Here is a 22813-nt window from a genome sequence, read left to right on the forward strand (position 1 = left end):
GAGGAGTCAGATTCTGCCCTCCTGCTGTCAGAGTGACACGGCCAAATCAGACTCTGAGGTGGTGGGGGAGCCCTGGGAGGCACGGCGTTGTCAGTAGCCGGGCACCAGGGAATGCATGAGAACAGCATCCAGTCCCACAGCTGCCTTGTGGGAATCAGTGTTATTTTCCTATTACTTTACTGCTTCCATGACAAGGCAAACAAGGGGGAAAAAAGGCTTGGGGGGGCTACATCTCTCCCTTCCTTTTATTTCTTCCTTTCACAGATCGAAATCCTTTCATGCAACTCCCAAGCTGGGGAAGCAAATGTGTCGGACTGAAACATGTAATGAGAATGAGCTCCATCCAGAAGTGGGGGGGAGGGGGAAAGGACAGAAGGGGCAAATTAGAGGAGAAATCTTTTGGATGCAGGCAAACAGGTGGGGGATTGTCTGGTCTGTGAAGGCAGGGTGTCTGCAATCTTTGTAGCGATTAGATTTAATGGGACAGACACGTTTCTCTCCTTCACATCCCCTCCTCCTCTCAGCCCGAGGGGGAGAAAGGAGGGAGGTGGTGATGGGGAGGTGGCAGGGGAAGAGAAGATTTGAAAGAGTCTTTGACGTCAGCCCTGCCCTATAAAAAGCTGGCAAGGAGCTGGATAGCAGACAGCAGAGCTCGTGGAAGAGCAAAGATGCCAACCCCGAACATCTCCACCTCTGCAGCCAAAGGCTTCCGCAGGGCGGTGTCGGAGCTGGACTCCAAGCAAGCCGAGGCCATCATGGTAAGACAACCCTACCCCACTTCTTTCCCTCCCTCTCCAAAAACCACAGCTCTTCCATAGCTACAGGCAGAGACAGGCAGGGATAGATGGACCAATACTTTGTTTGTGGGACTTCCTCGCCATGGGCACGCCCGGGCTCAAGGCTGGCAAAGGGAAATTACTCCAACAGTCCTCTCTACACACTGATACATGTGAAATGAAAACATTTAAGGGGGTGAAAACTTGAAATAATGAAACCACCTCTACCAAAAGTAAGGTGAATAATCCACAGATCTAAGGCAAGAATAGCAAGGAATCCCCCTGTGAAAGGCAATTTGAAGATCTTAATGCTTTCCAGGTTTAAACTGGCATTAAACTGCAGAGATTTCACCTCTCCTAGGATAATGAAAAAGTGGGGCTGTCATCTCAGACAGCACTCAAGGCACAGGCAGTTTAACTTCTTTGTTCATGGTTGCTGTATGCAATTTATCTCCCAGAACATCCTTCCCCCATTTCTGCTCCCAGTACTCCTTGATGTGTTCTCAGCCCTGTGTTTAGCCCAGAGAAAGTTTCTGCATACACCAGATCTGAACGTGCCAGGGAAGGGAGAGGAAAACTTTCCCCTGAGTTGTCAAGTGTCTAGAAAGCCAATCCTGGCCAACCCATCAGACTTGCTATAGGGACAGGGACATTTCAGCTTTTAACTTCAAAGTCTTTCCAGGCAAGATGAGCTTGAAGACTCCCAGTATTGGACAGCCCTGTGGGCCAAAGATGTGGATAGGCAGCAGATGGCAATGCAGGAGCCAGGGCAGCCAGTGACAATGGGTGCACCAGGAAGGGACCCCCTTGGGATGCTTGGCAGGAGGAAACTTAGGAATAGAGATGGGTTAGGTAGCAGATGTGTTTGGCAGATGTCTGCAGTGTGACTCCAGCAGGGCACTTTTAAAGCTCCCCATTTCCCTCCCTTATACCTGTTGCCTTTTTTACTCACTCTCCTCTTAACCCAGTGCAATGCTCTGCCTTGCTAAAATCAACCACTACATTGGCAGAAAGGTGTTTTGGATAGTGGAGTTGGCTGGAAAAGAAGAGAAACATTTATAAAGCAAGGAGGTAAGCTTGCTTTCTCTAATGAATGGAAATCAGAGAAGGCTTCCCCCTCACACAGTCCTTTTCATTCTGGCAAAATAATGAATACTCGAGTGACCCTTGAAAACCTGATATTTTCCAGGCCACTTGTAAAATCATTATTTGAGATGCTCAGTGTCTGGAGAAGTGAAGAGTGTTTGGTTATTACACCCTCTGGGGTGCTGCTCTGTGTTTTATGAAAAAATGGGCCACTGAACAGAGGGGCCAAGGGAGTTCAGGTTCAACAGGTGGGCTGACAAGAGTGAGGCAACCTGTTTGGGGTGAGTGGCTCCTCCAGCCTGGAGGGTACATAAAACTTTGGTCTGAGTTTGTTTTTGAATGGAAGCTTTCAGAAAAGGGAAAACAAATAAAATTAAAACTTCGCCCTTTGAGGATTGCTCTGAGAGCTGGATGCATGAAAAGCTTTTCTCTTCGCTCTCACCTAGCACAGCTCACCACAACCCTGGCTTGTACCAGGCAAGAGGCGTGACTCTGCATTTCTATGTGACATCGCCATGTCTGTGGCCCTCGTGTTGTCACTGTGACTGTGGGTGATCTGGCACACAGCTGTCACCCACCATTGCATCACCTCTGGCATGTCTGAGGGGTTCCCTTGACAGGGAAAACTGCAAACTGGGGGGGAAATCCAGACCTTTGCAATCCCAGAACTCCTCTACACCAGCAGGTGCTTTACATGTCAGCTGGGCCAGCCAGACATCAAACTCCATGGAAAAACCTTTGCTATGTATGAAGTTTTTCTGCTGCTAATAGTTTCTTCAAGAGACCCTGGGAGCTGGGGCAGAGTGTGGCTACAGCGACAGCCATTAGAGGCAAAAAAGCAGAAAAAAAGCACCCAGGGAAGCAGTGTGGGACATTAATGTGCCTAGTCTTTACAATCCTTGCTGATTGCTGCACATAATGAGCTGGGGAGAAAAACAACAAAATAGCTCATAACACAGTATTTTTAATGACAATGTGCAGGCTGGGCACTCTGAGTTGCAGAAAATTCGAGGGAGGAAAAATGAACAAACCCTTCAGAAGAGGTGCAAACTAACCTTCAGAAGAGGTGAATGAGTCAGGCCCTGGTTAGGTAAATAAATGCTTTGCAAAATCAAATTACAGTTCTCACTGTAGCCAAGATATGTACTCAGGGAGCGAGTCTGCAAGGCAATTCAGAAATACCATATAATGGTGCCTTTGGAAGAAAGGAAGGCATTTATCATGGGATTAATTTGGTTATTATATATGCCACATTCTTAATTTCCAGCAAAAGGAGATAATAGCCCAATGAACATAAATGTGAGGGGCAGAGTGAGGTGGAAAACATGCAGCTGGGCAAAACATGCTCCCAAACAAAATCCAGCCTTTTTTTACTTTGTTTTGATTTTTTTTTTCAATTTACCCACTTAAACTATGCCATCATGCAGCTAAGAAACTTCCAGGACCCCTTGACAGGGACCAAACCCCCCCACTCCTGTCTGCCAGGGGCCACCCAGTCCCATCACACGTGTGGGACTGGTTGAGTCTGCTTCTCCTGGTGCAGTTTTCCAGTCACCCAACTCTGGCACATTAAACCCCACCCAGCTGGATTTTAACCTGATTTACAGCCTAAATATGGGGCTCTAATTTCCCACTTCTCCCCTTCTCCAACCCAGAAGTAAAATCCTGCTGTGCCTTGGGGCAGAGTGTGACTGACAAAGCACCATTAGGTAAAGCACTGCCTGGCTTGGGATGGCTGTGGAGCTCATTTTCTGTGGCTGGCACAGGGCTGTTTGCCCTGCTTATTGCAGGCACTTTAAAGTAAACACCAATTTAACTTAAAAGACTGCAGTGATGGAAAACACATGCTTAAAGCCGAGCTCGTGTTCACAAGATTTTTAAAGTCAGGACTGAGGTCACTTGTTAGATGTCTGTTAGATGTCTGCTCTCTTTGGACACGAATACCACCAATTTAGACAAGCAGCAGCATGCACTTATTTCTTAGAAGGTGTTTTTCTGGGCCCTGAGGAATAAAGGGTGGGTCAGAAAATAGAATTTCAAAGGGGTATCTTTACTGAAACAGGATCAGATAGAGGTGTGTGGGCTGGTGCCCCAATGTGCTGGGTTTTTGAGGCTGCGTTTGAAATGTCAGCTTTATACTGTTAAAGCATCCAAGAGGATTCTCCCAGGAAACATAAGTTACTGGTAGCGGGCTTTGAAAATCAGAGAGAGAGAAAAAAAACAACGTTAGTAGTCAATCAGGCTGTCTTTTTAAAAGGAAAACACTCTTAATTTTAACAAGGTAGGGATAGCACTGCTTTGTTAGCATGTTAGCATATTCTAAATATTTTCAATGTAATCACAGGGAAAACTGCAGCCAGTCCCACAGTGTCCTTCTTCAGTGCTGTCCCAGGTTTCTTTTAGCAAGCTCTGGAGGTTTGTCATCTGGTTTGGGTCTTGAACACAGAAAACTGGAGCCAGATGCATTACCTCAAAATAGAAAACTGGTTGTAAAAAGACCAAGAATGAACAAGTTGGTATATGAGCTATTTGTATAACAAAAGAAACAGCAGTGATTGAAATAGTTTGTAGATCACTTTAAATATAAACAGGTGTCCTAACATGACCTCAGGCAGAGAGTTGCATTTTTGGTTCAATTCCAAGTAACAGAAATCTGCAGGGGTTTGTTGAGACAAAACAAATCTACAGATAAGTAGGAGGAATTTATTTTCTGGGTTATACGGTTGTGGTTTCAATTACACTTCAGCGGATAAGCATCCACTTAATGTCAAAAGTAAATGTCATATTGGATCCTGGGAGCAGTTTTGCTAAGATGCCCCACTAATACACCTGCAAACAGTTCATGTTCACTGTCCAGGCCACAGCTGTGGGCTTCACTTGTCCCTCACAAAGTATCTTTTCTCAGATGACTTCAGGCTTATCTGATGTCTCTCTGCTTGAGTTCACCAGACACCTGAAAACTGCATAAGATTGTTTCTGGGTCTTGTGTTTTTTGGAGGATATTGAAAACTGTTGCTAGGGGAGGTGAGGGGAGAAGCCCACTCCCCAGTTATGCTAAAAAGATATTTTACACAAGTTATTTTTTCCCCAAAGCCCCACATTTCTGAAAGTTCAATTCTAAAACCTCAGTCCTCATGAGCAGATCTTCCTCTACAAATCCAGGCAAGTCAGTCCAGCCTTTGCCTGCTTCCTCTGCTGGCACACACCAGTCACATCTCATCCAGCTACTGGGAATGCCTCTGGTCTCCTACATCTCTGTGAGCAATGCTATTTATTTCTGTTCTGCCTTCAGTCTCCACGGTTCATTGGAAGACGTCAAAGCCTCATTGAAGATGCCAGGAAGGAAAGAGAGGCTGCGGCTGCAGCCACTGATGCTGCAGAGTCTACAGAGACCATTGTATTCGAGGAGAAGGATGGCAGAGCCATGCTGAACCTCTTCTTCATGCTCAAGGGATCCAAGACTTCACCACTCTCCCGTGTCCTCAAGGTGTTTGAGGTGAGTACCTAACCTCTTGTGGGTACTCAAGGCACACACTTCAGGTTTCATGACAGGGGCTGTGAGAAGCATCACTTGAGTGTAATAAAGAAGACTCAGACTACGTCTGACTACTTCAGATTACCAGTTAATTGTCTGATATCTCTGAAGTCATTCTTTGCTCATGCCCCATTGTGTCCTCACTTGCCATCCCTAAGAAGGAGGTGTACCTCTGTCTTGCAGTGCTGTTAAGCTCTGGCCTGAATTTTGCTTAATTATTTTCAGTTTCACACTCCACTCCACACCCTTATGGCTTGTAGTGTACTCCGACAGCCCTCCCCGCTGCTCAGCACTTCAGCTTCAGGCACAGGGGGCTCTGATCCCACATTCAGAGCAAGCTGTGTGCCCTGCCTGTCTACAGACCTAACTCACCTCACCTTGTCGGTCATTGCCACAATGGTCCTCAGTCAAATAGTTACAGAAACAACATTGCCCTGGGTATAAAACTGGCATATTTATTTCAAAATTACCTCTCTACTTCAAGGATTATTCTGATTCACATGTTAAAGGTTATGTTGGTTCCCCTCAGAGATGCATCCTGTCTATGCCTCTAATACCAAGGAAAACTGGTAACTGAGATTTTTCCCCCTAGCCAACAATGTAATGTTGCATTATATAGGAACTGAGTGCCATGAATGGAAAGACTGAGATAAGTGCTGCCTATTTAAACAGTAACCCAAGCATGACAGCTTGAATTCACGTAGTGCGTTTTCATGCAGAATGGTTCAAAAGTGTTTTTCACACTGAGGTTCCAAGATGCATTTTATCTGTGGTAGTTTAATTTCATTGACTTCAGCAGTGGAAGGAGAGGACAATTTGTTCCTGTTAATCAGTCACATGGCTTCTAAGGGACCTCTGGATGTCTCTGGTCCAGCCTCTTGCTCAGCCACAGCAGGTTGTTTGGAGCTATGCACACTACATAGTAAAGTTGCCACTTAAAAACTGTAAACAAACAAAAAGTGTGTTTGGGGGAGAAGTATTTCCCTGAAATTGTAGGGCATTCTAATTATTCATTGCTCATTTAGTATTACCTCTGATAATTTTATGAAAAACATTTAGATCTTCAGCAGCTGCAATTCATCTATGAGAACTGTTGCACGAAAAGCTGTTCTCTGGGCAATATATGGCTCTTGTCTCAAGACTGAAAGAACCTTTCTAACAAACTTTTCAGACAGCGCCCATGTGTTGTGGTGACTGGGATCTCCCTCCCAGAAGCACACAGATGCCAGACAAAGCATGACGAATCCATCAGTGTAACATTCAGGCTGCTCAGTGGGTATGAAACAGATGTGCAAGCTCTTGTACTTGGTAGATTTTATGTTATACTGCATTTAAACTCTGTAATTTAAACAATTTTTAAAGCATCAAATGAGAAGCTGAGGCAGTTTATGTTCAAATATTGTTTTGTTCTTCCCGGAGCAAAAAAGCTCTTTGAGCTTGTCACAGAGAGAGCTTTAAATATAATAAAAAGACAAGCATGTCAAGTCCCAACAGAGGAAGATTCATTTCCCAGATCCCTCTGGCAATGCAGGTACAAGATATGAAAGCAGACGGGCATAATGACATTTGCCTCATCATGAAACAGGCTGCAGGGAAGCTGGTTTCACTCTTCTGTATGTGTTACATGCAGCTGAAGCATAGGTAATGCAATCACAGCTGTCAGATTAATGCAAAGGTATCGATTGTTGAGGGGACAATGTAATAGTGAAGTTGGTAGGTACATTAAAAAACATTGTCCTAAATTTAATTTACCTGTGGCATCGCATCTGTTCCTTCTCATCTTTTTGCCTCTGATTAACAAAAGAAGTCATTTCCCTTCCTCTATCAAAGTTCCTGCGGGAACTTAGGGAAGGTTGGATCATTGCCTAGGCCTTGGGCTTGTACTGCCAGTTTTCACTGAGCTAGAGAAAGCACACACAAATCTACCAGCGCCCTTTGGGAGACCACAGACATCATTTTGTCCCCTTATTCCGTCTGTGTGGCGGAGGGGGACGGGGGGGGGTGGGGGTCAGTTCCGATAGCGAGCCCAAGTGACATCAGTGCTGGCAGCGAACCCAGACGAGCGCTGGTTCAGCACCGCGGCCAGCGCCAGCCCCGCGGGACCCGCCGAGCCGCGCCCCATCCACCGCAGCCCCCCAGGGCACACCTCGGCAGGAAAATGAAAAACGGCTCTCTGCCACATCAAGCTGCTTCTCTTGGTCTTCTTTGCCACGGTGGAAGTCTTCTCCTGGTAGTTATTGAACAGGCTCGGTGTTTGTGCAGGAGGAAAAAATGTGAAATTGATGGGTAAGTTTGTTTATACGGGTGGGAGGTGGGGGCATGAAGAAAACAGCAAGATGGAATCCATCCCAGATGTGGATTGTTCATCCTGGAAAAGAGAAGGCTTCTTGGTGACCTAATTTCTAGTAACTTAAGAGGGTCTAGGGGAAAGATGGAGAGAGGCTTTTTAAAACAGCACGTAGCGACAGGACAGGAGGGATGGATTCACACTGGAAGAGAGTAGGTTTAAGGCAAATAGTAGGAAACAACTTTTTTCTGTGAGGGTGATGAGACAACGAAGTATGTTGCCCAGAATTGTGGATGCCCCGTCCTTGGAAGTGTTAAAGGTCTGGTTGGATTGAGCTCCAATCAACATGGTCTAGTGAAAATTGTCCCTGTCCATAGCAGGGAGGTTGGAATGAGATGATGTTTAAGGTCCCTTCCAACCCAAACCATTCTGTAATTCTGTGTCCATGTGGACACCTTTGGGTAGTAGCAGAAGGTGTTACAAATGTTGTTTAATGGTTTGTTTTTTATTTTTCTTCCTTTCCATGTCTCAAAAGACATTTGAAGCTAAAATTCAACACCTAGAGACCAGGCTTAGCCGAAAGCCCCGTGAAGGGACCGCTGAACTGGAATACTTTGTGCGCTGTGAAGTCCACAGCTCTGACCTCAATACTTTCATTAGCTCCATCAAGAGGGTGGCAGAAGATGTGAGGACCACTAAGGAGGACAAATGTAAGGAGCTTGCAAACATTTTCCCTTGTGTGGAGAGGTTGAGCTCACCCTGGAGAAACAGGATGGAGGTTTTGTTATTCCCAGTAAAGGGAAAGGGCTGCTGTGTGCTGAATTTAAGCAAACCAGAAGGGATTGCCTCTGGGATACCTGAATCCTGAAAGTAATTTCCCTCCTTGTCCCTTTCTCAACATAACCCATTGTTCATAGCCCATTCTTCTAGTAAAAGACTGAAAAAATAGAAATAGGAGGTTGAATCTCATGCTTTGCTCACACCTCTCCTAATGAGTTCTCCATCCTTACTCCAGCATTTTATATTATAAATGCAACATAGTTTCCTACCTACGTGTTAGGACCTCTGTACAAATTCCAGCACTGATCTACAAGACACTTCCTTGTGCCATCCTGTTCCGAAGATAGGGTGATTATTGGAGAATAATATTGTAGGAGAATATCCTTAGCAATCCCTAGAGATCTGTGACCAGAAGGATCTCTGGGTGTTTTTAAATGTGAATCATACATTAAAATGTAATGTTCATCTTCTTTTTTTTTGTTACAAAATAATCTGAGAGGCGGGCAAGGAAGTTATGAAATGCAGATCATGGCATTAGACATGACTCTAGGAAAAGAGCACTGAGATTGTGAAACTACTGCCTGGAAATAGCTGTGCCATGTTGTATGTGTGCCTTTGTACACCAGATGAGGTGTATCTTATTCGGCCTCAGAGCCCCTTCTCTTTAGGGGATCCTCACTTCCACAGACAGACTGTGACTTTTTCTCTCCCCATAGTTCACTGGTTTCCCAGAAAAATCTGTGAATTGGACAAGTGCCACCATTTGGTCACCAAATTTGACCCTGACTTGGATCTGGATCACCCGGTGAGTCAGTCTGTGCATGCACCCCCTGACACTGAACTCCTGAGCTGTCCCACAGAAGCAGGGAGGTGAGAGTATCTCTTGGTGCAGCTGATCAGGGCACTGGAGTGCAGTTGCCACCTTGAGAGATGTCTCTCTAGCCAGTGATGAAATCTCCTGGCTGAGAAATTTTAGTAACTGATGAAAAGTCCCGTCTCTGTTCCTATTTGTCACCACAGGGCTACTCTGATCAAGTGTATCGCCAGAGAAGGAAATCGATAGCAGAGATTGCTTTTCACTATAAGCAGTAAGTCTCCTTCTTAATATTCATGTGGGGATAATGACATGTTAGTGAACCTATTGGGAAGTCATTGTGCTACCTGTATGACACTTCCCTTCCTTTATGTTTTGTCTCCCCATTCAGCCTTTCCAGCTCCTTTTGTGTCTCTCCCTCTCTTTGCATTCCAGTCTCTCTTTAATTAAAGATATCTGTTGTCATTAATTCATACATTGGTATAGTAAGAATAAACCACCCGCATAACAAAAGCCAGATATATATCCATCAGACCTCAGACTTCATTTGGAAATATAACATCTCTTTAGAATGGTGTCTAGTTTTTGCTTTAGTGTTTCAAGTACTGAAAAGCAACTCCATGCCCAGAAAATTTAATCCAAGGGCTCATTTTCCTGGTCATGAAAAAATGTGGGTTTTCTTTCTAAGCTGGACTTCGATATCTATAGCTTTTGCCCAGTGGATCACACATGCCTTTCATCTACTAGATAAAATACTGCTATCTTTTTTTGTTGTTGTTTTGTTTTGCTATGAGGGTATTTATAGGCTAAATGATTCGCCTCCTAACTCTGTCTGCTAAATTAGATAGATTCCAGTAAAGTCCTTATCATTGTCTTATGTAGATTAAGGACTACTATGTTTTGTACGCTTACTTAATACTTCTGTTCTGATATATGCAGTGATACCACTCAGTGTGTTCACTACAGAATCAAACAGAGTCTAATATTCAGTTAGGTTTGTAAAATATTCCCTAGATCCTATTCAGTGATGCTACCTTTCACCACAGCATTCTCTCTCTGAGCAGGACTCTAAGTGCTGAAAGCAGACTACAGAAATTATGTGGATCACCTGTTTGAGCTACCCTTGCAACTGGTGTGATCCCAGCAAGGGTTTCTGCTGCTGGTTTCATGTACTTTGCCAATTGGAAGCCGAGAATATGGACACTGATGTTTTTAACCTGTACAAATACTAAATGCACAGAAAGTCACGGTGCCAGAGGGAGTCTCAAATGACACAGGGACAAATACTGTCCTAAGATGAGGCACCAGTTTAAGAGGTCTTCTCTAACATCTCATCTGCAGGTTAACATTTATGAACCACTGTGTAGCATCCCTTCAGGCATGCCTTCAGGAGCTGTGCTTTACAATATACGAATATCTCATTTGTCCAAACACAGAAAAGAAAGATTTAGGAAATACAATTTCTAACTATGAGAAAAAGCAAAATTGTAATTTCATCAATGCCCATTTACATCAATGTTGAAATTTTATTTTCCTGCAATCCTTAACCTTGCTCACAATACATTTTTCTGCAGGTCAAATGCATTAATTTTCCTAATTGGATGCTTTTATTTCCTAGCCACTAGTTCATTCTTGGAGCCATCAGCTCCCTGAAGTACAGACACATGAAATTAATTTATTTTCACACAAAAAGTTCTTGAATTTTTTCCAGTGAAAACTTTCTTTTTTCCTGTTAAGTATTATGCCTGCTAAACTCTTGCTCATCCCTTGTTCATTCATAATCTCTGACTAGACCCATGCTTTTCTTTGCATCTCTGTATTTGTTGCACCTCTACAAATTACCTAGTACTAAGGCTTTGTCTTTCCTGTCACCCCCTTGTTTGGTTTTTAAAGAAGATTTATGAACATCACGCAGAGCTTCTCCAAAGTGCTTCCTTCTCAGAGGGGAGAGGAGCCTGGTTGGGGTTCTGCTCAGTAATGGTGCCTTTGCCTTGCAGTGGTGACCCGATCCCTCATGTGGAGTACACGGCGGAGGAGACAGCTACCTGGTGAGTGCTGGTTTCATTACTTGTGCTGATTTCATTAGTAGTGCTGATTTCACTGTTACTGCTGATTTCACTATTAGTGCTTCACCGCAAGAAGCTGGGAATCAAAACCCAAACATTTAGGGCATGGCCTCTTGAAAAATGCATCAGGAGTGCAAGCATCCTACTCAGTGTCTTGTTATAAAAAACACTTTCATCCTGCAGCCTCCAGGAGTTTCCTCCAAAGGAGCCTCCCCAGAGAGTGAGGTAGATAATCTGGATCCCCAATTCTGTAAGGGTCCTGATTCAGCTGCAGCCTCCAAACCAAGAGCAGCTATCACAGCTGCAGGAAGAAGTATGAGGCCCACAGTGAATATCTGTATGGTACCCCATGGGCCACACTTAGGAAAGCACTCCCTTTGAATGTGATTTATTCCAGAAGTGCTGCTACAGGAGTGTTTCTGAAAACAAGACCAGCTCACGTGAGCTGAGTACACAGGCTTCTCAACAAGGTCATCTCCTGGTTCTATTGACTGTCTTCACAGTACAACTTCAGGAATTAACCTACTGGGAATATTTTAATTCCAGTTAATACCTTTTATACAGTCTTCTGACCTCCAAGCAGAAATAGGTCTGTGCAGACACAGTTGCTGCCTTTGCAGGTTCATTTGAATGTGTGTCTGTATGTTTACATACCTCTATCAATGTGCAGGGGCATAGACTTAGGTGGAGAAAGGCAAAAGGACATGGAGCCTAAAGAAATGGGTTTCTGATAGTGCATAGTCAGAGCACAGGAGAGGACTGGACACATTAACCACTGAATGTGTGCTACCTCTCCTCCTGAAGGAAGGAGGTGTACAGCACCCTGAAGAGCTTGTACCCCACCCATGCCTGCAAGGAGTACCTTGAAGCTTTCAGTCTACTGGAGAAATTCTGTGGCTACAATGAGAACAATATTCCTCAGCTGGAGGAAGTTTCCCGCTTCCTGAAAGGTTGGTATGAACCCAGGGAACCCAGGTTCAGGGTCTGCCAGTGGGGACAGCTACAGATGGGAAGCCTGAACCCAAAAGGAGTAGTATGTGAGCTGAGATTTGGGAGGAGAGCTGGTGGCTCTGCACATTACCCACCGAGGACAGAATGATGCCCAGGTGGTGGGGACTGCAGCTAAACACAGCGGGCTGTGGCTGGAAGGGCAAGCCCGTGGTCAAATGATCCCTCTGAGCACCTGAAGAGCAAGTGGTGCTCCGGAGTAGGAGCAGGTAGATTAGGTTGGTGTAGCCCTTTAGGTCCCAGCACAGGGAGCAGTGGTACAGCCTGAGGGCCGTGCACCTCGCACAGACGGTGTGTGCTGTTTCAGAGAGGACTGGATTCCAGCTCCGGCCAGTGGCTGGCCTGTTGTCAGCCCGGGACTTCCTGGCCAGCCTGGCCTTCCGCGTCTTCCAGTGCACGCAGTACATCCGCCACGCGTCCTCACCCATGCACTCCCCCGAGCCGTGAGTATCACCTGGCCCCGTGGCCTCCCTGCAGCAAAGCCCCAGCTGGCCAGCAATTGCCCTTTCCCCCCAGCAGACAGCTTCTGTCTGCTGCTGACTGTTTTCCTCCTTTCCCCCCTCCTGTCGGCAGGGATTGCTGTCACGAGCTGCTGGGCCATGTCCCGATGCTGGCTGATAAGACATTTGCCCAGTTCTCTCAGGTAAGGTGGTTATCTGCTTTCTCCCCCTTGAGAAGTGGGAATTCAAACCCCGGTGCTGCCACATAAACTTTTCTTGCTCTTGTCAACCACGATGTTCCAGAGTTCTAGTGATGGACCAACACCCTAATACTGACTCTGCAACAAAGTGGCTTTAGTCTGAGCATGATGGAAGTCCCAGCAGATGCCTGGCACTGCAAGGCAGCAATATGTGTGGTCTTGAGGCAATAAATCAGAGCAATCAATGTCTCAGGCCCTCAGATCAAATCTGTCCTGATGTTTGCCCCTTCCCTTCTCTTCTTAGGACATTGGGCTGGCATCTCTGGGAGCAACCGATGAAGAAATTGAGAAACTAGCAACGGTAAGTTTTCCCCTTTGCTGCATGGTGGGCACAACACCTCCAGCAGTACTTCTGTGGGATCAAGGGGATTGATCCAGCCTGGTATTCCAAGATTTGAAGGCTCAGAGCTCCCACGCAAGCTGCCCCAGCCCCGCTCTTTTCATGATGACTGTGCAGAGCAGATATCAGTTAAACAGCAGAGCTCACATGCACATTACCCCAGTTTTCTCAGGCACCAGTAGTATCGTCAAGCATCGCATTTCCAACAGCAGCACTGCTGGGACTCTTTGGGATGGGATTAAATGGCATCTGCTTCCTTTGGCTGTCCCTCAGCAAGGTGACCTCTCCTGCTCCAAGGACACAAAACAGAAGCATCTCAAAGCAGATGGAACAAGCCCAGGGACACAGACTCTGTCCTGGTGTAGCAGTAACTTAGTTTAGCACTTTTCTCTGAAAGCAAATTGTGGAAAGGGGACAAAGAGGCAGGTGCCTGTTCCTTTAAACAACCCGAGACCCTGGCAAGGGTGCAAGGGCTCAGAAGTGACAGGGAGATTAGGATAAGGACCTGTGTCCCTCAGGAATTGTTTTCTTTTCACAGCTTTACTGGTTTACAGTGGAGTTTGGGCTCTGCAGACAGAATGGAATAGTCAAAGCCTACGGAGCTGGGCTCCTCTCTTCCTACGGGGAGCTCATAGTAAGTCCCACCGTAACTTGCCTCTGCTCTAGACCCTGTAGAGAAAAACACCTTCTGCTTCTGCACAATGACTTTCCTCAATCTGTTCTCCACCTCTGCCTACCCTGTATGTGCTCTCCAGTCCCCTTAGTTTCATACTGGATTTTGTCTCTCCTATTCATAGCACTCCTTGTCAGATGAACCAGAGGTGCGGGATTTCGACCCTGATGCTGCAGCTGTTCAGCCCTACCAGGACCAGAACTACCAGCCTGTTTATTTTGTGTCTGAAAGCTTCAGTGATGCCAAAAATAAATTGAGGTAAGACTGGGCAATGAGAGAGACCCAAACAATAGGAAATTAAGATGCTATATGTTAAAATAGGGCTTGACATTATGGCTGCTTTCAGTCCAAGTTCTCAGAACTGCTCTGAAAACTTTGATCAGGTCTTCCAAAGTGAAGCAGTTCTCCAGTTCCTAGAGAGAACATGCTTGACCTGAATAGATCTATCCAGGGGAAAAAATGAACTTTTGCTTCCTAGACTGGTTAACATGTGTTAGTGGACCCCAGACACCATCCCACCATGGTAATTGGGTTTCCTCATCCCATGGGACTGCTAACAGGATGGTAAGAGTCAGCTCGACCACAGATATCTGTTTAGAAGCGCATTTTCTTGGTCATACCCAGAATTGTCCACAGGAGGAAAGTTCAGTCCTTGGATTGCTTTGATTAGCAGAGGAAAACTTTGCCTATACCATTTTTATCTTCACTTGGGAAAGAGACAGGATGAGGTGAACATGACGTACATGACTTTACAGTTCCTGCAAGAGGGGTATTTAACATAAACAACGTGGTGAGGACTGCTATATTTCAACTTCTGCTTTTATTACCCTCACTTGCACTGTTCATACAACCTGCAGTCCAGCTGCTCAAAAGCAAGCACTGGGGAAGCCTGTTCTCACATACACACATACTAGGCTGCTTTAAAAAAACCCCAACTGCTGCCTAATGAGTCATTTCCTTGTATTTAAAAAGGGAAAATACACCACATACACAGCCAAGATAAGGCTAGAGAGTCTTGACTGTGACAAGCACTGTAAATGATCCTCTTTAAAGAGCTCAGAGACCACACAGATGCTACTCTATGCGATGAAAACATTAAAGCATGGTCTCTTTTGCATTACTGGCAGCTGCCACCACGGGCCTGACTATCAGTGTTATGCCTGGAGAAAAGCCCTTTTAATCAGAAAGGACACACTCCCCCAGTGCCCATCCAAGCAGCCATGCTGTATCTGTTTGATTCAAAAGGTGCCAGGTGAGCACACCCGTTTTGGGGGGCAGGTTTCTAGCCACTAGCAGCTGTGCTATGAGCCATCGCTGTGACTGATGACATTAGCAACAGACATGAGCAGGACTTTGCCTGGTAGAACTGAGAGGAGCCACATCTTTTAGGAGGAGGATAATGTGAGTACACAGAAACCTCCTTTGTTTACACTTTTTTGTTGTTGTTTTCCTGCAATGGCATCGCAGCTCCCTGCCAGCGCCAGCCTGCGCCTTGGACCGTGTTTCCTCTTGGCCCTCTGTGCTGTGTTTTCCTTCAGATCCCTCCAATTCCGGCCTAGGCATGAAGTACCAGCTAGAGGAGCATCTGTCTCCACCTGGAAAAGGGCTGCGCTTGCCCGAGCCCTGCTCCGGAGCAGACCCGCGGTAGCCACAAGAGGGTAGCCTAAGCTAAGCAATTCAGGAGCGAAAGGGTGAAGCCTCAGCAGAGGAGAGGAGCATGCCTGATGTTAGCGCTGGTTGTCCCCTCATTTTCCCAAACCTTTCCAGCATGAGACTGCAGCCATAAGCACCTAACTATAGATTTTCAGCTCCATATTCACACAACCCCCAAACGAAGAAACCCTGCCTTGTCAAGTATACAAATCTTAGTGCTGGAAGTGAGTGTGGGCAACTTTGGGGAAACCCTGCCCTTGATTTGCTTTCACTTGACCACATATTTCTCCATTAGAAAAGCAGCAACAAGGTCTTGCTCTTGAGATATAGCAGGTAAAGTCAAGCTCACCACCGAGATTCAGGCTGCATTTGGCTTTGGTTACAGAAGTGCAGCTTGGCTGAAGGCTCTGGTGACACTATTCTCATCCTCTAGCTCAGGTCTGAGCCACTGCCTGTCAAGTCTATCCTTAATACGCCACACAGCTAGTTCCCCCCTCCCCAAGCAGAGATTAGTCAATAAATGCATGTTAGAAAGGATTTAGAAATATAATACGATAATACTACAGGCTTTCCCTGCAATTAGCTTTTCAATCTCCTTGGCATTTTCTGAAAAAGGAATTGCAGCAGAGGATGCCTGGCAGTGGCCATGGAGGTGTCCAGTTTGATGAACCCTCCTGTTTGATACAGCCCACAGAAAGCCACAGTCAAACTCATGGTGTTCCTTGACAAACAGAGGGGATCTCAACGACTGCTACAATGGAGCTGGAAAGGTGGAAACCTTGCCTAAAGGAAGTATTAACCTGTGGTGGTGTTCCTGGGTAAATGGTGATGAGTAGGAGGGAGGCTCGGGAGCCATCTCTCGTACCCAGCCTTGGCACCCTTCCCTTGCAGGAGCTACGCGGCGCACATCAAGCGGCCCTTCTCGGTGAAATACGAACCCTACACCCACAGCATCGAGCTCCTGGACAGCCCCCAGACGATCTGCCACTCCCTGGAGAGCGTAAGGGATGAGCTTCACTCGCTGGTTAACGCGCTCAATGTTATCAGTTAATACAAGAACTGAGCGATTCCCGTCCCCTCTCAGCCCCCAGAGTGCCTGCCCTGCCCTCACCTGGTTCCCAGCTGGTAATTCCTACCTGTCTTCTCCAAACATTGGCACTGCTGCCTGGCACCACGCGACCCCAACAGCTTTTCACTTTTGTATGTAGGGCCAGCTCGGAGGAGGGCAGCGGGGTGTGCCCTGCTGGCTTTTTGGGTAGCTTTACTATTGACTGCTGGAGGAGGCTTAGCAGAGACAAAAAGCATGGCCAAACTAAAAAGTAGAAGTCAAGAGCTGTGTGCTAGGCTCCTGGGTGCAAGGAAGAGGAGAAAAATCTACTTTGTTTTAAAAGAAAAAAAAAAGAAAAAAGAAAAAAGAAAAACTTTTTTTTTTAAGTTGCAATTTGAGAGAAAAATTTAATCTGCCTTTTTATATCCCCGAAACAATTCCATGAGCCTTGTTCTTAGTTATCCTAATATTACCATCACCTGATGTAGCTCAGGTGTGTGACTAATGCTATTGCTGGCCATTTCCAAGGAAGGTAAATGTCTGGTTTGGATGCTCAAACCCAGTTTCATGCAGTTTTCAGTGTAGATATTAACGGCTTGATCTGACCCAAAGCTCTCGGTTTTCCTCCCACTGCTTTTGCCCTTCTTATCTTCTTGCAGACTGTCTCATAACTTAGTGGTTTGCTCAGAAGTTTGGCCCAAGGTTATGCAGCTGTGCAGTATCAGAGCTGGGCTTGGGATGTGTGGAGGCTGCTAAACAGCTGTGGGGGACAGCGAAGGGGAGAATTACACAGAGTTGTTTGCATGATCATTTATAACATTTCTGTGTCGACTTTTGCCATCCTTATCCACGATATATGATATTTATAATTTCCTCTTTAAAGAACTGCAAGACTTGGCAGTGTAGTTTTGGCTATTAACACGGCTAACATTGTTCTCCAGTGTTACTTCTACTGTGGCTCAGTCATAATAGTTTACAATCCATTACTCTTTATCCTATTTCAGACCTCCACATACATGTGCTTTACCCCCAGTTCCCTCAAATTTTAACTCCTTAGCTACTGACAGCACTTAGTCTCCTGCCTGCTTCAGTCTCTCCTTTCTGTTTCTTTTCTCATTTGACCCTTCCTCCGAAATACCTCCTAAATTGCTTAAAAGGCCATTATTGAAATCAGCAGTTCGACACCTGGGCTAGCTGCTTTTCTTCAAGCTGTTCCTTCTCTTCGGATTTTCCTGTAAACTGATAAAATTACAGAGTTCATTCAGTTATTGTCATTTTAGAGCACTTTTTCCAAAGCTGCAGCTATGATTTCCCAATCTGGGTGGATCCAGATCATGAGCTGTAACTCTCAAGTCTCCCTTAAGAGCTGTAACAATTTTTCATTCGGGTTGTCCAGCTATTACTATTAGATTAAGTAGATGGAGCAAGCTATGCAAAACTAAGGCAGGCTAGGCCACAGTTTGACTATCTAGCTATGAAAATCTTATTGGTGAGTTCAGTAAAACAGACTGAAACAAACAAACAAACAAAAAAATATAAAGCAAAGAGGCAAGCTGTAACAATTGTGTCTGTATAGTTAATATATGGGTTATGATGTTATTAACAAGAGCAATGCTACTTTACTGGTCTTCAGGTTGCTGTTTCTCCTCTCCTTTGGTAGTGTCCAGCTCCTGGCTAGCTGCCCATGAAAGCAGCAAGGATACTCCAAACCCTGCAGCAATGCCAGGCTCCTGATCAGGACCGGGCAGGGAATCTCTTGTGGAGGCATTTGCTTTCTGGTCTGGCCTCCAGAGCTGTAAAGGTCTGCAGGTGATCATGTCTAGGTCTCCAAAGCACTTCAAAGTCATCATCCACCTTCTTAAATATCTAAAATTAATGCAATTTGTAAAAAGACCAAACTCATTAATATAGAGTGAAAAGCCAATTTAGAAATCCTTCAAACTGCAGGAGAAAACTCCTCTACCTTGCCTTGGAGTTTGCATTGCTGCTCCCCGACTCTGTCAGCTGCTGCTTTTTTGACGAGCTGTAGTAAAATCTGCTGTCCTGCAAAAATAGCAAATAAGCAAAACTTGCAGCATAACCCATCACCATGAGTAAGCAAGCACACAAAGAGATGTGCTGCAGCCAGGGGAAGGTGAGCACCAAGAGGGTTGCACTCCCTTGCTTTTTGGGACATGAAGCTGAGCTGGGGCAGGCTCTGAGTGTGGGGGCTCGGGCTGCATAGGCACCAGAGGTCTCTCTTTGGGCCATTTTCAGTGTCTCTGTTCTTGACAAATTCGTGACAGATTCCAGAATGTTTTTGGCCCCTTAGGGAGACATCTGGGAAACATGAACCCATTTTTGTATTTACTATTGCCCTCACTTATTGAATGTCTTAGAGGATTTATCTTATTAGTAACTGAATGGGTCCCCTTTTGCTCAGTCTCTAAGCCTTACTCCTTTTAATCTGTTCTCAAATATATTACTTGGCTCCTTATTTCATAAGCCATATATGAATTGGATCCTTGCTCTCTCATTTGACACGTTTTTCTCATGCTGCTTATTCTACCAGAGCATTGATTTCTTCTTCATCTTGCTGTAATATTTTAGGCTCTTAGAGATAGGGCCACTAAGAGACAGGCTATCCAAACAAAATATGGTAAACCAATCCCTAATCTATCACTGTTTTAAAGCTACTGATAGTGAGGTTAACTTTTTAGTCCATCATTTTGGATATTTTCCTACAATCGCCTTTAGATTCTTTTTAATAGTCTGACTAATTTCTTTCCACCATTTTGGGTGATTGCAGGTGGTAGGGTTTATACAGTCCTTGCTCAATCCTCAGGCTAGTTATTAAGACTTGAATTTTTCACTTAAAACCTCCTCCTTCCCAACCCTCTCTGTTCATCTTATCCTGTCTCAGGTGCTGTTCCACACCTATGAACAATTTTCTGTAATAGCACTTTTACAGATTCAGCAGTTTTATTCCTTTTAGGTGGAAGAACCTCAGCCTGTCCAGGAAAGGTATTTATTGTGGCAAACAGATACTGATACCCTTCTTTAGTTTGTGACATTTATTGGGGTGATGCCTTGCCAGTATTTGTTGCAGTCTTTATCCAGTGCAGTGGAGCTGGCAGCTTCCTTTCACTAATCCACTTTTGCACACCTTATGCAATTTTTATTTATGTCTCTTGTTTCTTACTTCCTTTGAGGCCAAATACAAACTCTTTGCACTCTTTTCAGAGTACCCTACACATTTTTATGTAGCTCATTATGACAGTTATCTTAGACAGCCATAATAAGCTACATAAAGAAGTGTAGGATGCTCTTATTCAACTGGCCACACCATCTTTTCTTTTAGCTGACACCTGGCTGGGGCTGCAGTAAAAAAAGTCTGAGTTAATTTAGCTACGTGCTTGCTAAATTATTTCTCAGTGTTGCTTGTAGTCTTCACATTACTTTAACATCCTTTATATATATTTTATTCCCACTCTACCTCTAAGCTTGTAAAATAGAATTCCTGTTTTCTTCATAGGTGTCCCACCATGTGCTTGCTATTGCTTTTTGCCCTGTTATGCAACCAGTATTTTGTACTACTACCAGACAGTAGCTATCTGTAGAGAGATATTGGTAGAAGGGTTTGTCTTCTACTCACAGCCTGTAAGCTCCTTGGCATGATTCTTGGCATTAAACTTTCTCTAGTTTGCCCACTATTTGTTCTCTCATTCCACTGATAGGAGTATCTTGGGTTATTTTTCCTCTTTGTTCAAATGTAGCATTCCCATGAGAGTGCAGTACCTTTGGTTCATTCCTGGTTTCCATTCAAAGGATATCCACACTAATATCAATTTCTTCCCTTTGTGTGTTAGAGCAGAGTATGAACAGACTGGGGTACAGCTGCACTATCGAGGGGAAAAGCCTCAAACTCCATTACAGCCCAGACTGCTTCTAACCAGGCTTTCTCATGGCCAAGGAAATTTTGGTCCAGCAACTGGAGATGACTCATATGCTACTGGTATCCATTTTCCTCCACTATTTCTCTGTAACAGCACTGCTACCACAGTATCAGCTCGTGTTGAAATTCTTGTTATGAATAATTTTCCTTTAACTGGGAATTTGAGTGCAGAAGCTTTTCAAGCAGCTTCTTTCATGTCAGATAAAGCACTGTCTTGGTCTCTGCTCCAGGTCCCTCCCTGCTTCTTCTGTCATTTCCATAACACTCTGCTGCTATTAGCAGAGATGGATACGCTGCCATAAGATACTAGCACAGCTATAGATATGCTGCCATAAGAAATTAAATTCTCCCAGCACTGTTCAGAGTTGGGATTGATTAGTGGGAGTCTTTATTTCATAGAAAGCTTAACCTTTCCAGCTTTTATCCATCTTCTTGTTTCACCAATTTCAGAGTCCATGCATTTAACTTGAGGTTGTTTTAATTGTGCCATATTCAAGTTGACATTAAATCCCTTTTGCTTTATTAATTTTAAAACTCAGCTACATCTCTCTGATACTTCTTCTTCTGTAGCTGCAGTTCCCTGAATATCATCACATAAGGCAATCTCCTTTCTTTGTCCCCTGCACACATAATTCAAACACTTTGCTCACATAAGCATGTGCAGCAGGACAGGTGCTCAGCCCTGTGGGATGCAAGTAAAGGTATATTGTTTATCTCCTAATGTGAAAGCAACTCTGTCAATTGCTTCTTACCCTGCATTTTGCCATATGGAAGCTTAGCGTGAATCGTGAGGGTGCATTTGTGCCACTACCTCTCCTAATTCATCCTCTGTCCAAGGAGCCTGACTCAGCCTCAGGGCTGCCAGGGACCTCGGAGATAGCTGTGCTCCACTGGGAGTGGTTGGTTGGTGCATAGTATCATGTCCTGCTGCTCATGTCTGCGACATCCAAGCAGATCCCTATCAGTTTATTAAGGACTCTCCATCTTCCTCGAGCTTGTGGACTGGTAGTGATTGTGCCAATTGCATCCTTGTCTTACTGTCCTGCTGGGCAATTTGATTAAATGCCCATGGTGGCAAGATTAAAGGTTTATCAAGGAGGTGCTGATGTACAATGTATAAAAGCTGGTGGAGCACACACTCTAATGAATTTACCACTTAATCCCCATTTAATTCTAAGTATAAGCAGTTTCTCTACTGTTGTGCTTCCTTTCGGAGGCTTCATATCTGCAGCTACCTGCCTTGGGGCAATTTTTTTTTTCACTTTAACAGCTTCATCAGTTTGATCTGTCATACCCATCTACCCCGGGACAGCATTTGGAGTCATTGTGGGATAGGCTGCTATTCTCAACTTCTCTTTCTTTTCCCATTTGCCCATGCCATCCTTGAAATCATCTTCCTGTGATGGTTCCCGATCCAGTTCTCTACACCACTTTCTGGAGCTCCAGCAGTTTTTTTTTTTAATTTTTGCATCCCAATCTGCTTTTGCAAGTGTCTAATTTTAGCTTTGCATTTACTATGATCAGGTCCCTTTTGAGCTCTCCCTTGCTCCAGGGTGAATCACTGCACTATATATGTTAATCACCCTCCTTTACTTCTGTAGTTTTTCCTTCTCTTTTTTGGAAATCCATCCGACTCCCTCATTGCCATTGCACATCCTTATTGCTTTTTTGGGCCACTAGATGGTATTCCTTTTCTAAAGACAAGCTTATTTCAAGTCACCGGATAGACCCTTTCAAAACAAAATTTTCCCATTGCTGATGTTCTGATGTTGCCTTGGTATAGATTATTGCTGTTTCCCGTAACAGTCTCACTAACACAAGCAGTGAATCCTTGAATCTCTTTTCACCCACTCTCTCATACCAGGAAACATTTGGTCTCTATCACCCATCGGTTTCCTGTGGGCTAGAGAGGCGCCCACAGCCCCTGCTGTAATCTCTGATATTGCTGGGATTTCCTGCAGCCCTCCAGTATTCCTGGTTTTAAGCTTTTTCCTGAATTGTCTTGGATTTTTCCCATGCTTTCAATTTTGCCTTAAGGTATCCCTCAAGTACTGTCCACAAGGCTGGTTAGGTTTGCAGAGCTGCCTTGAACAAGATCATAGAACCACAGAAT

The 22813-nt window shown here is 44.9% G+C and overlaps 1 protein-coding gene across 1 annotated transcript; it reads left to right on the forward strand.

Annotated features, from left to right (window-relative positions):
• Window positions 1-668: 668 nt before the first annotated feature.
• Window positions 669-16769, forward strand: TH (tyrosine hydroxylase). Its single transcript, XM_062494605.1, has 13 exons — window positions 669-758; window positions 5155-5358; window positions 8220-8394; window positions 9181-9269; window positions 9485-9552; window positions 11276-11326; window positions 12149-12294; window positions 12660-12795; window positions 12926-12995; window positions 13297-13353; window positions 13931-14026; window positions 14190-14323; window positions 16610-16769. The coding sequence occupies exons 1-13, from the start codon at window positions 669-671 to the stop codon at window positions 16767-16769; spliced, it is 1476 nt and encodes a 491-aa protein (XP_062350589.1).
• The last annotated feature ends 6044 nt before the right edge of the window (window positions 16770-22813 follow it).

The sequence above is a fragment of the Cinclus cinclus genome, chromosome 6 (genome assembly GCF_963662255.1).
Source record: "Cinclus cinclus chromosome 6, bCinCin1.1, whole genome shotgun sequence".
Taxonomy (NCBI): domain Eukaryota; kingdom Metazoa; phylum Chordata; class Aves; order Passeriformes; family Cinclidae; genus Cinclus; species Cinclus cinclus.

Excerpts from the sequence above, each read along its gene's own strand:
- TH (XM_062494605.1), top strand. The coding sequence starts at position 669 with ATGCCAACCCCGAACATCTCCACCTCTGCAGCCAAAGGCTTCCGCAGG. Across the intron at positions 12,796-12,925 it reads CCCATGCACTCCCCCGAGCC|GGATTGCTGTCACGAGCTGC; the intron begins GTGAGTATCACC and ends TCCTGTCGGCAG. Across the intron at positions 14,324-16,609 it reads GATGCCAAAAATAAATTGAG|GAGCTACGCGGCGCACATCA; the intron begins GTAAGACTGGGC and ends CTTCCCTTGCAG.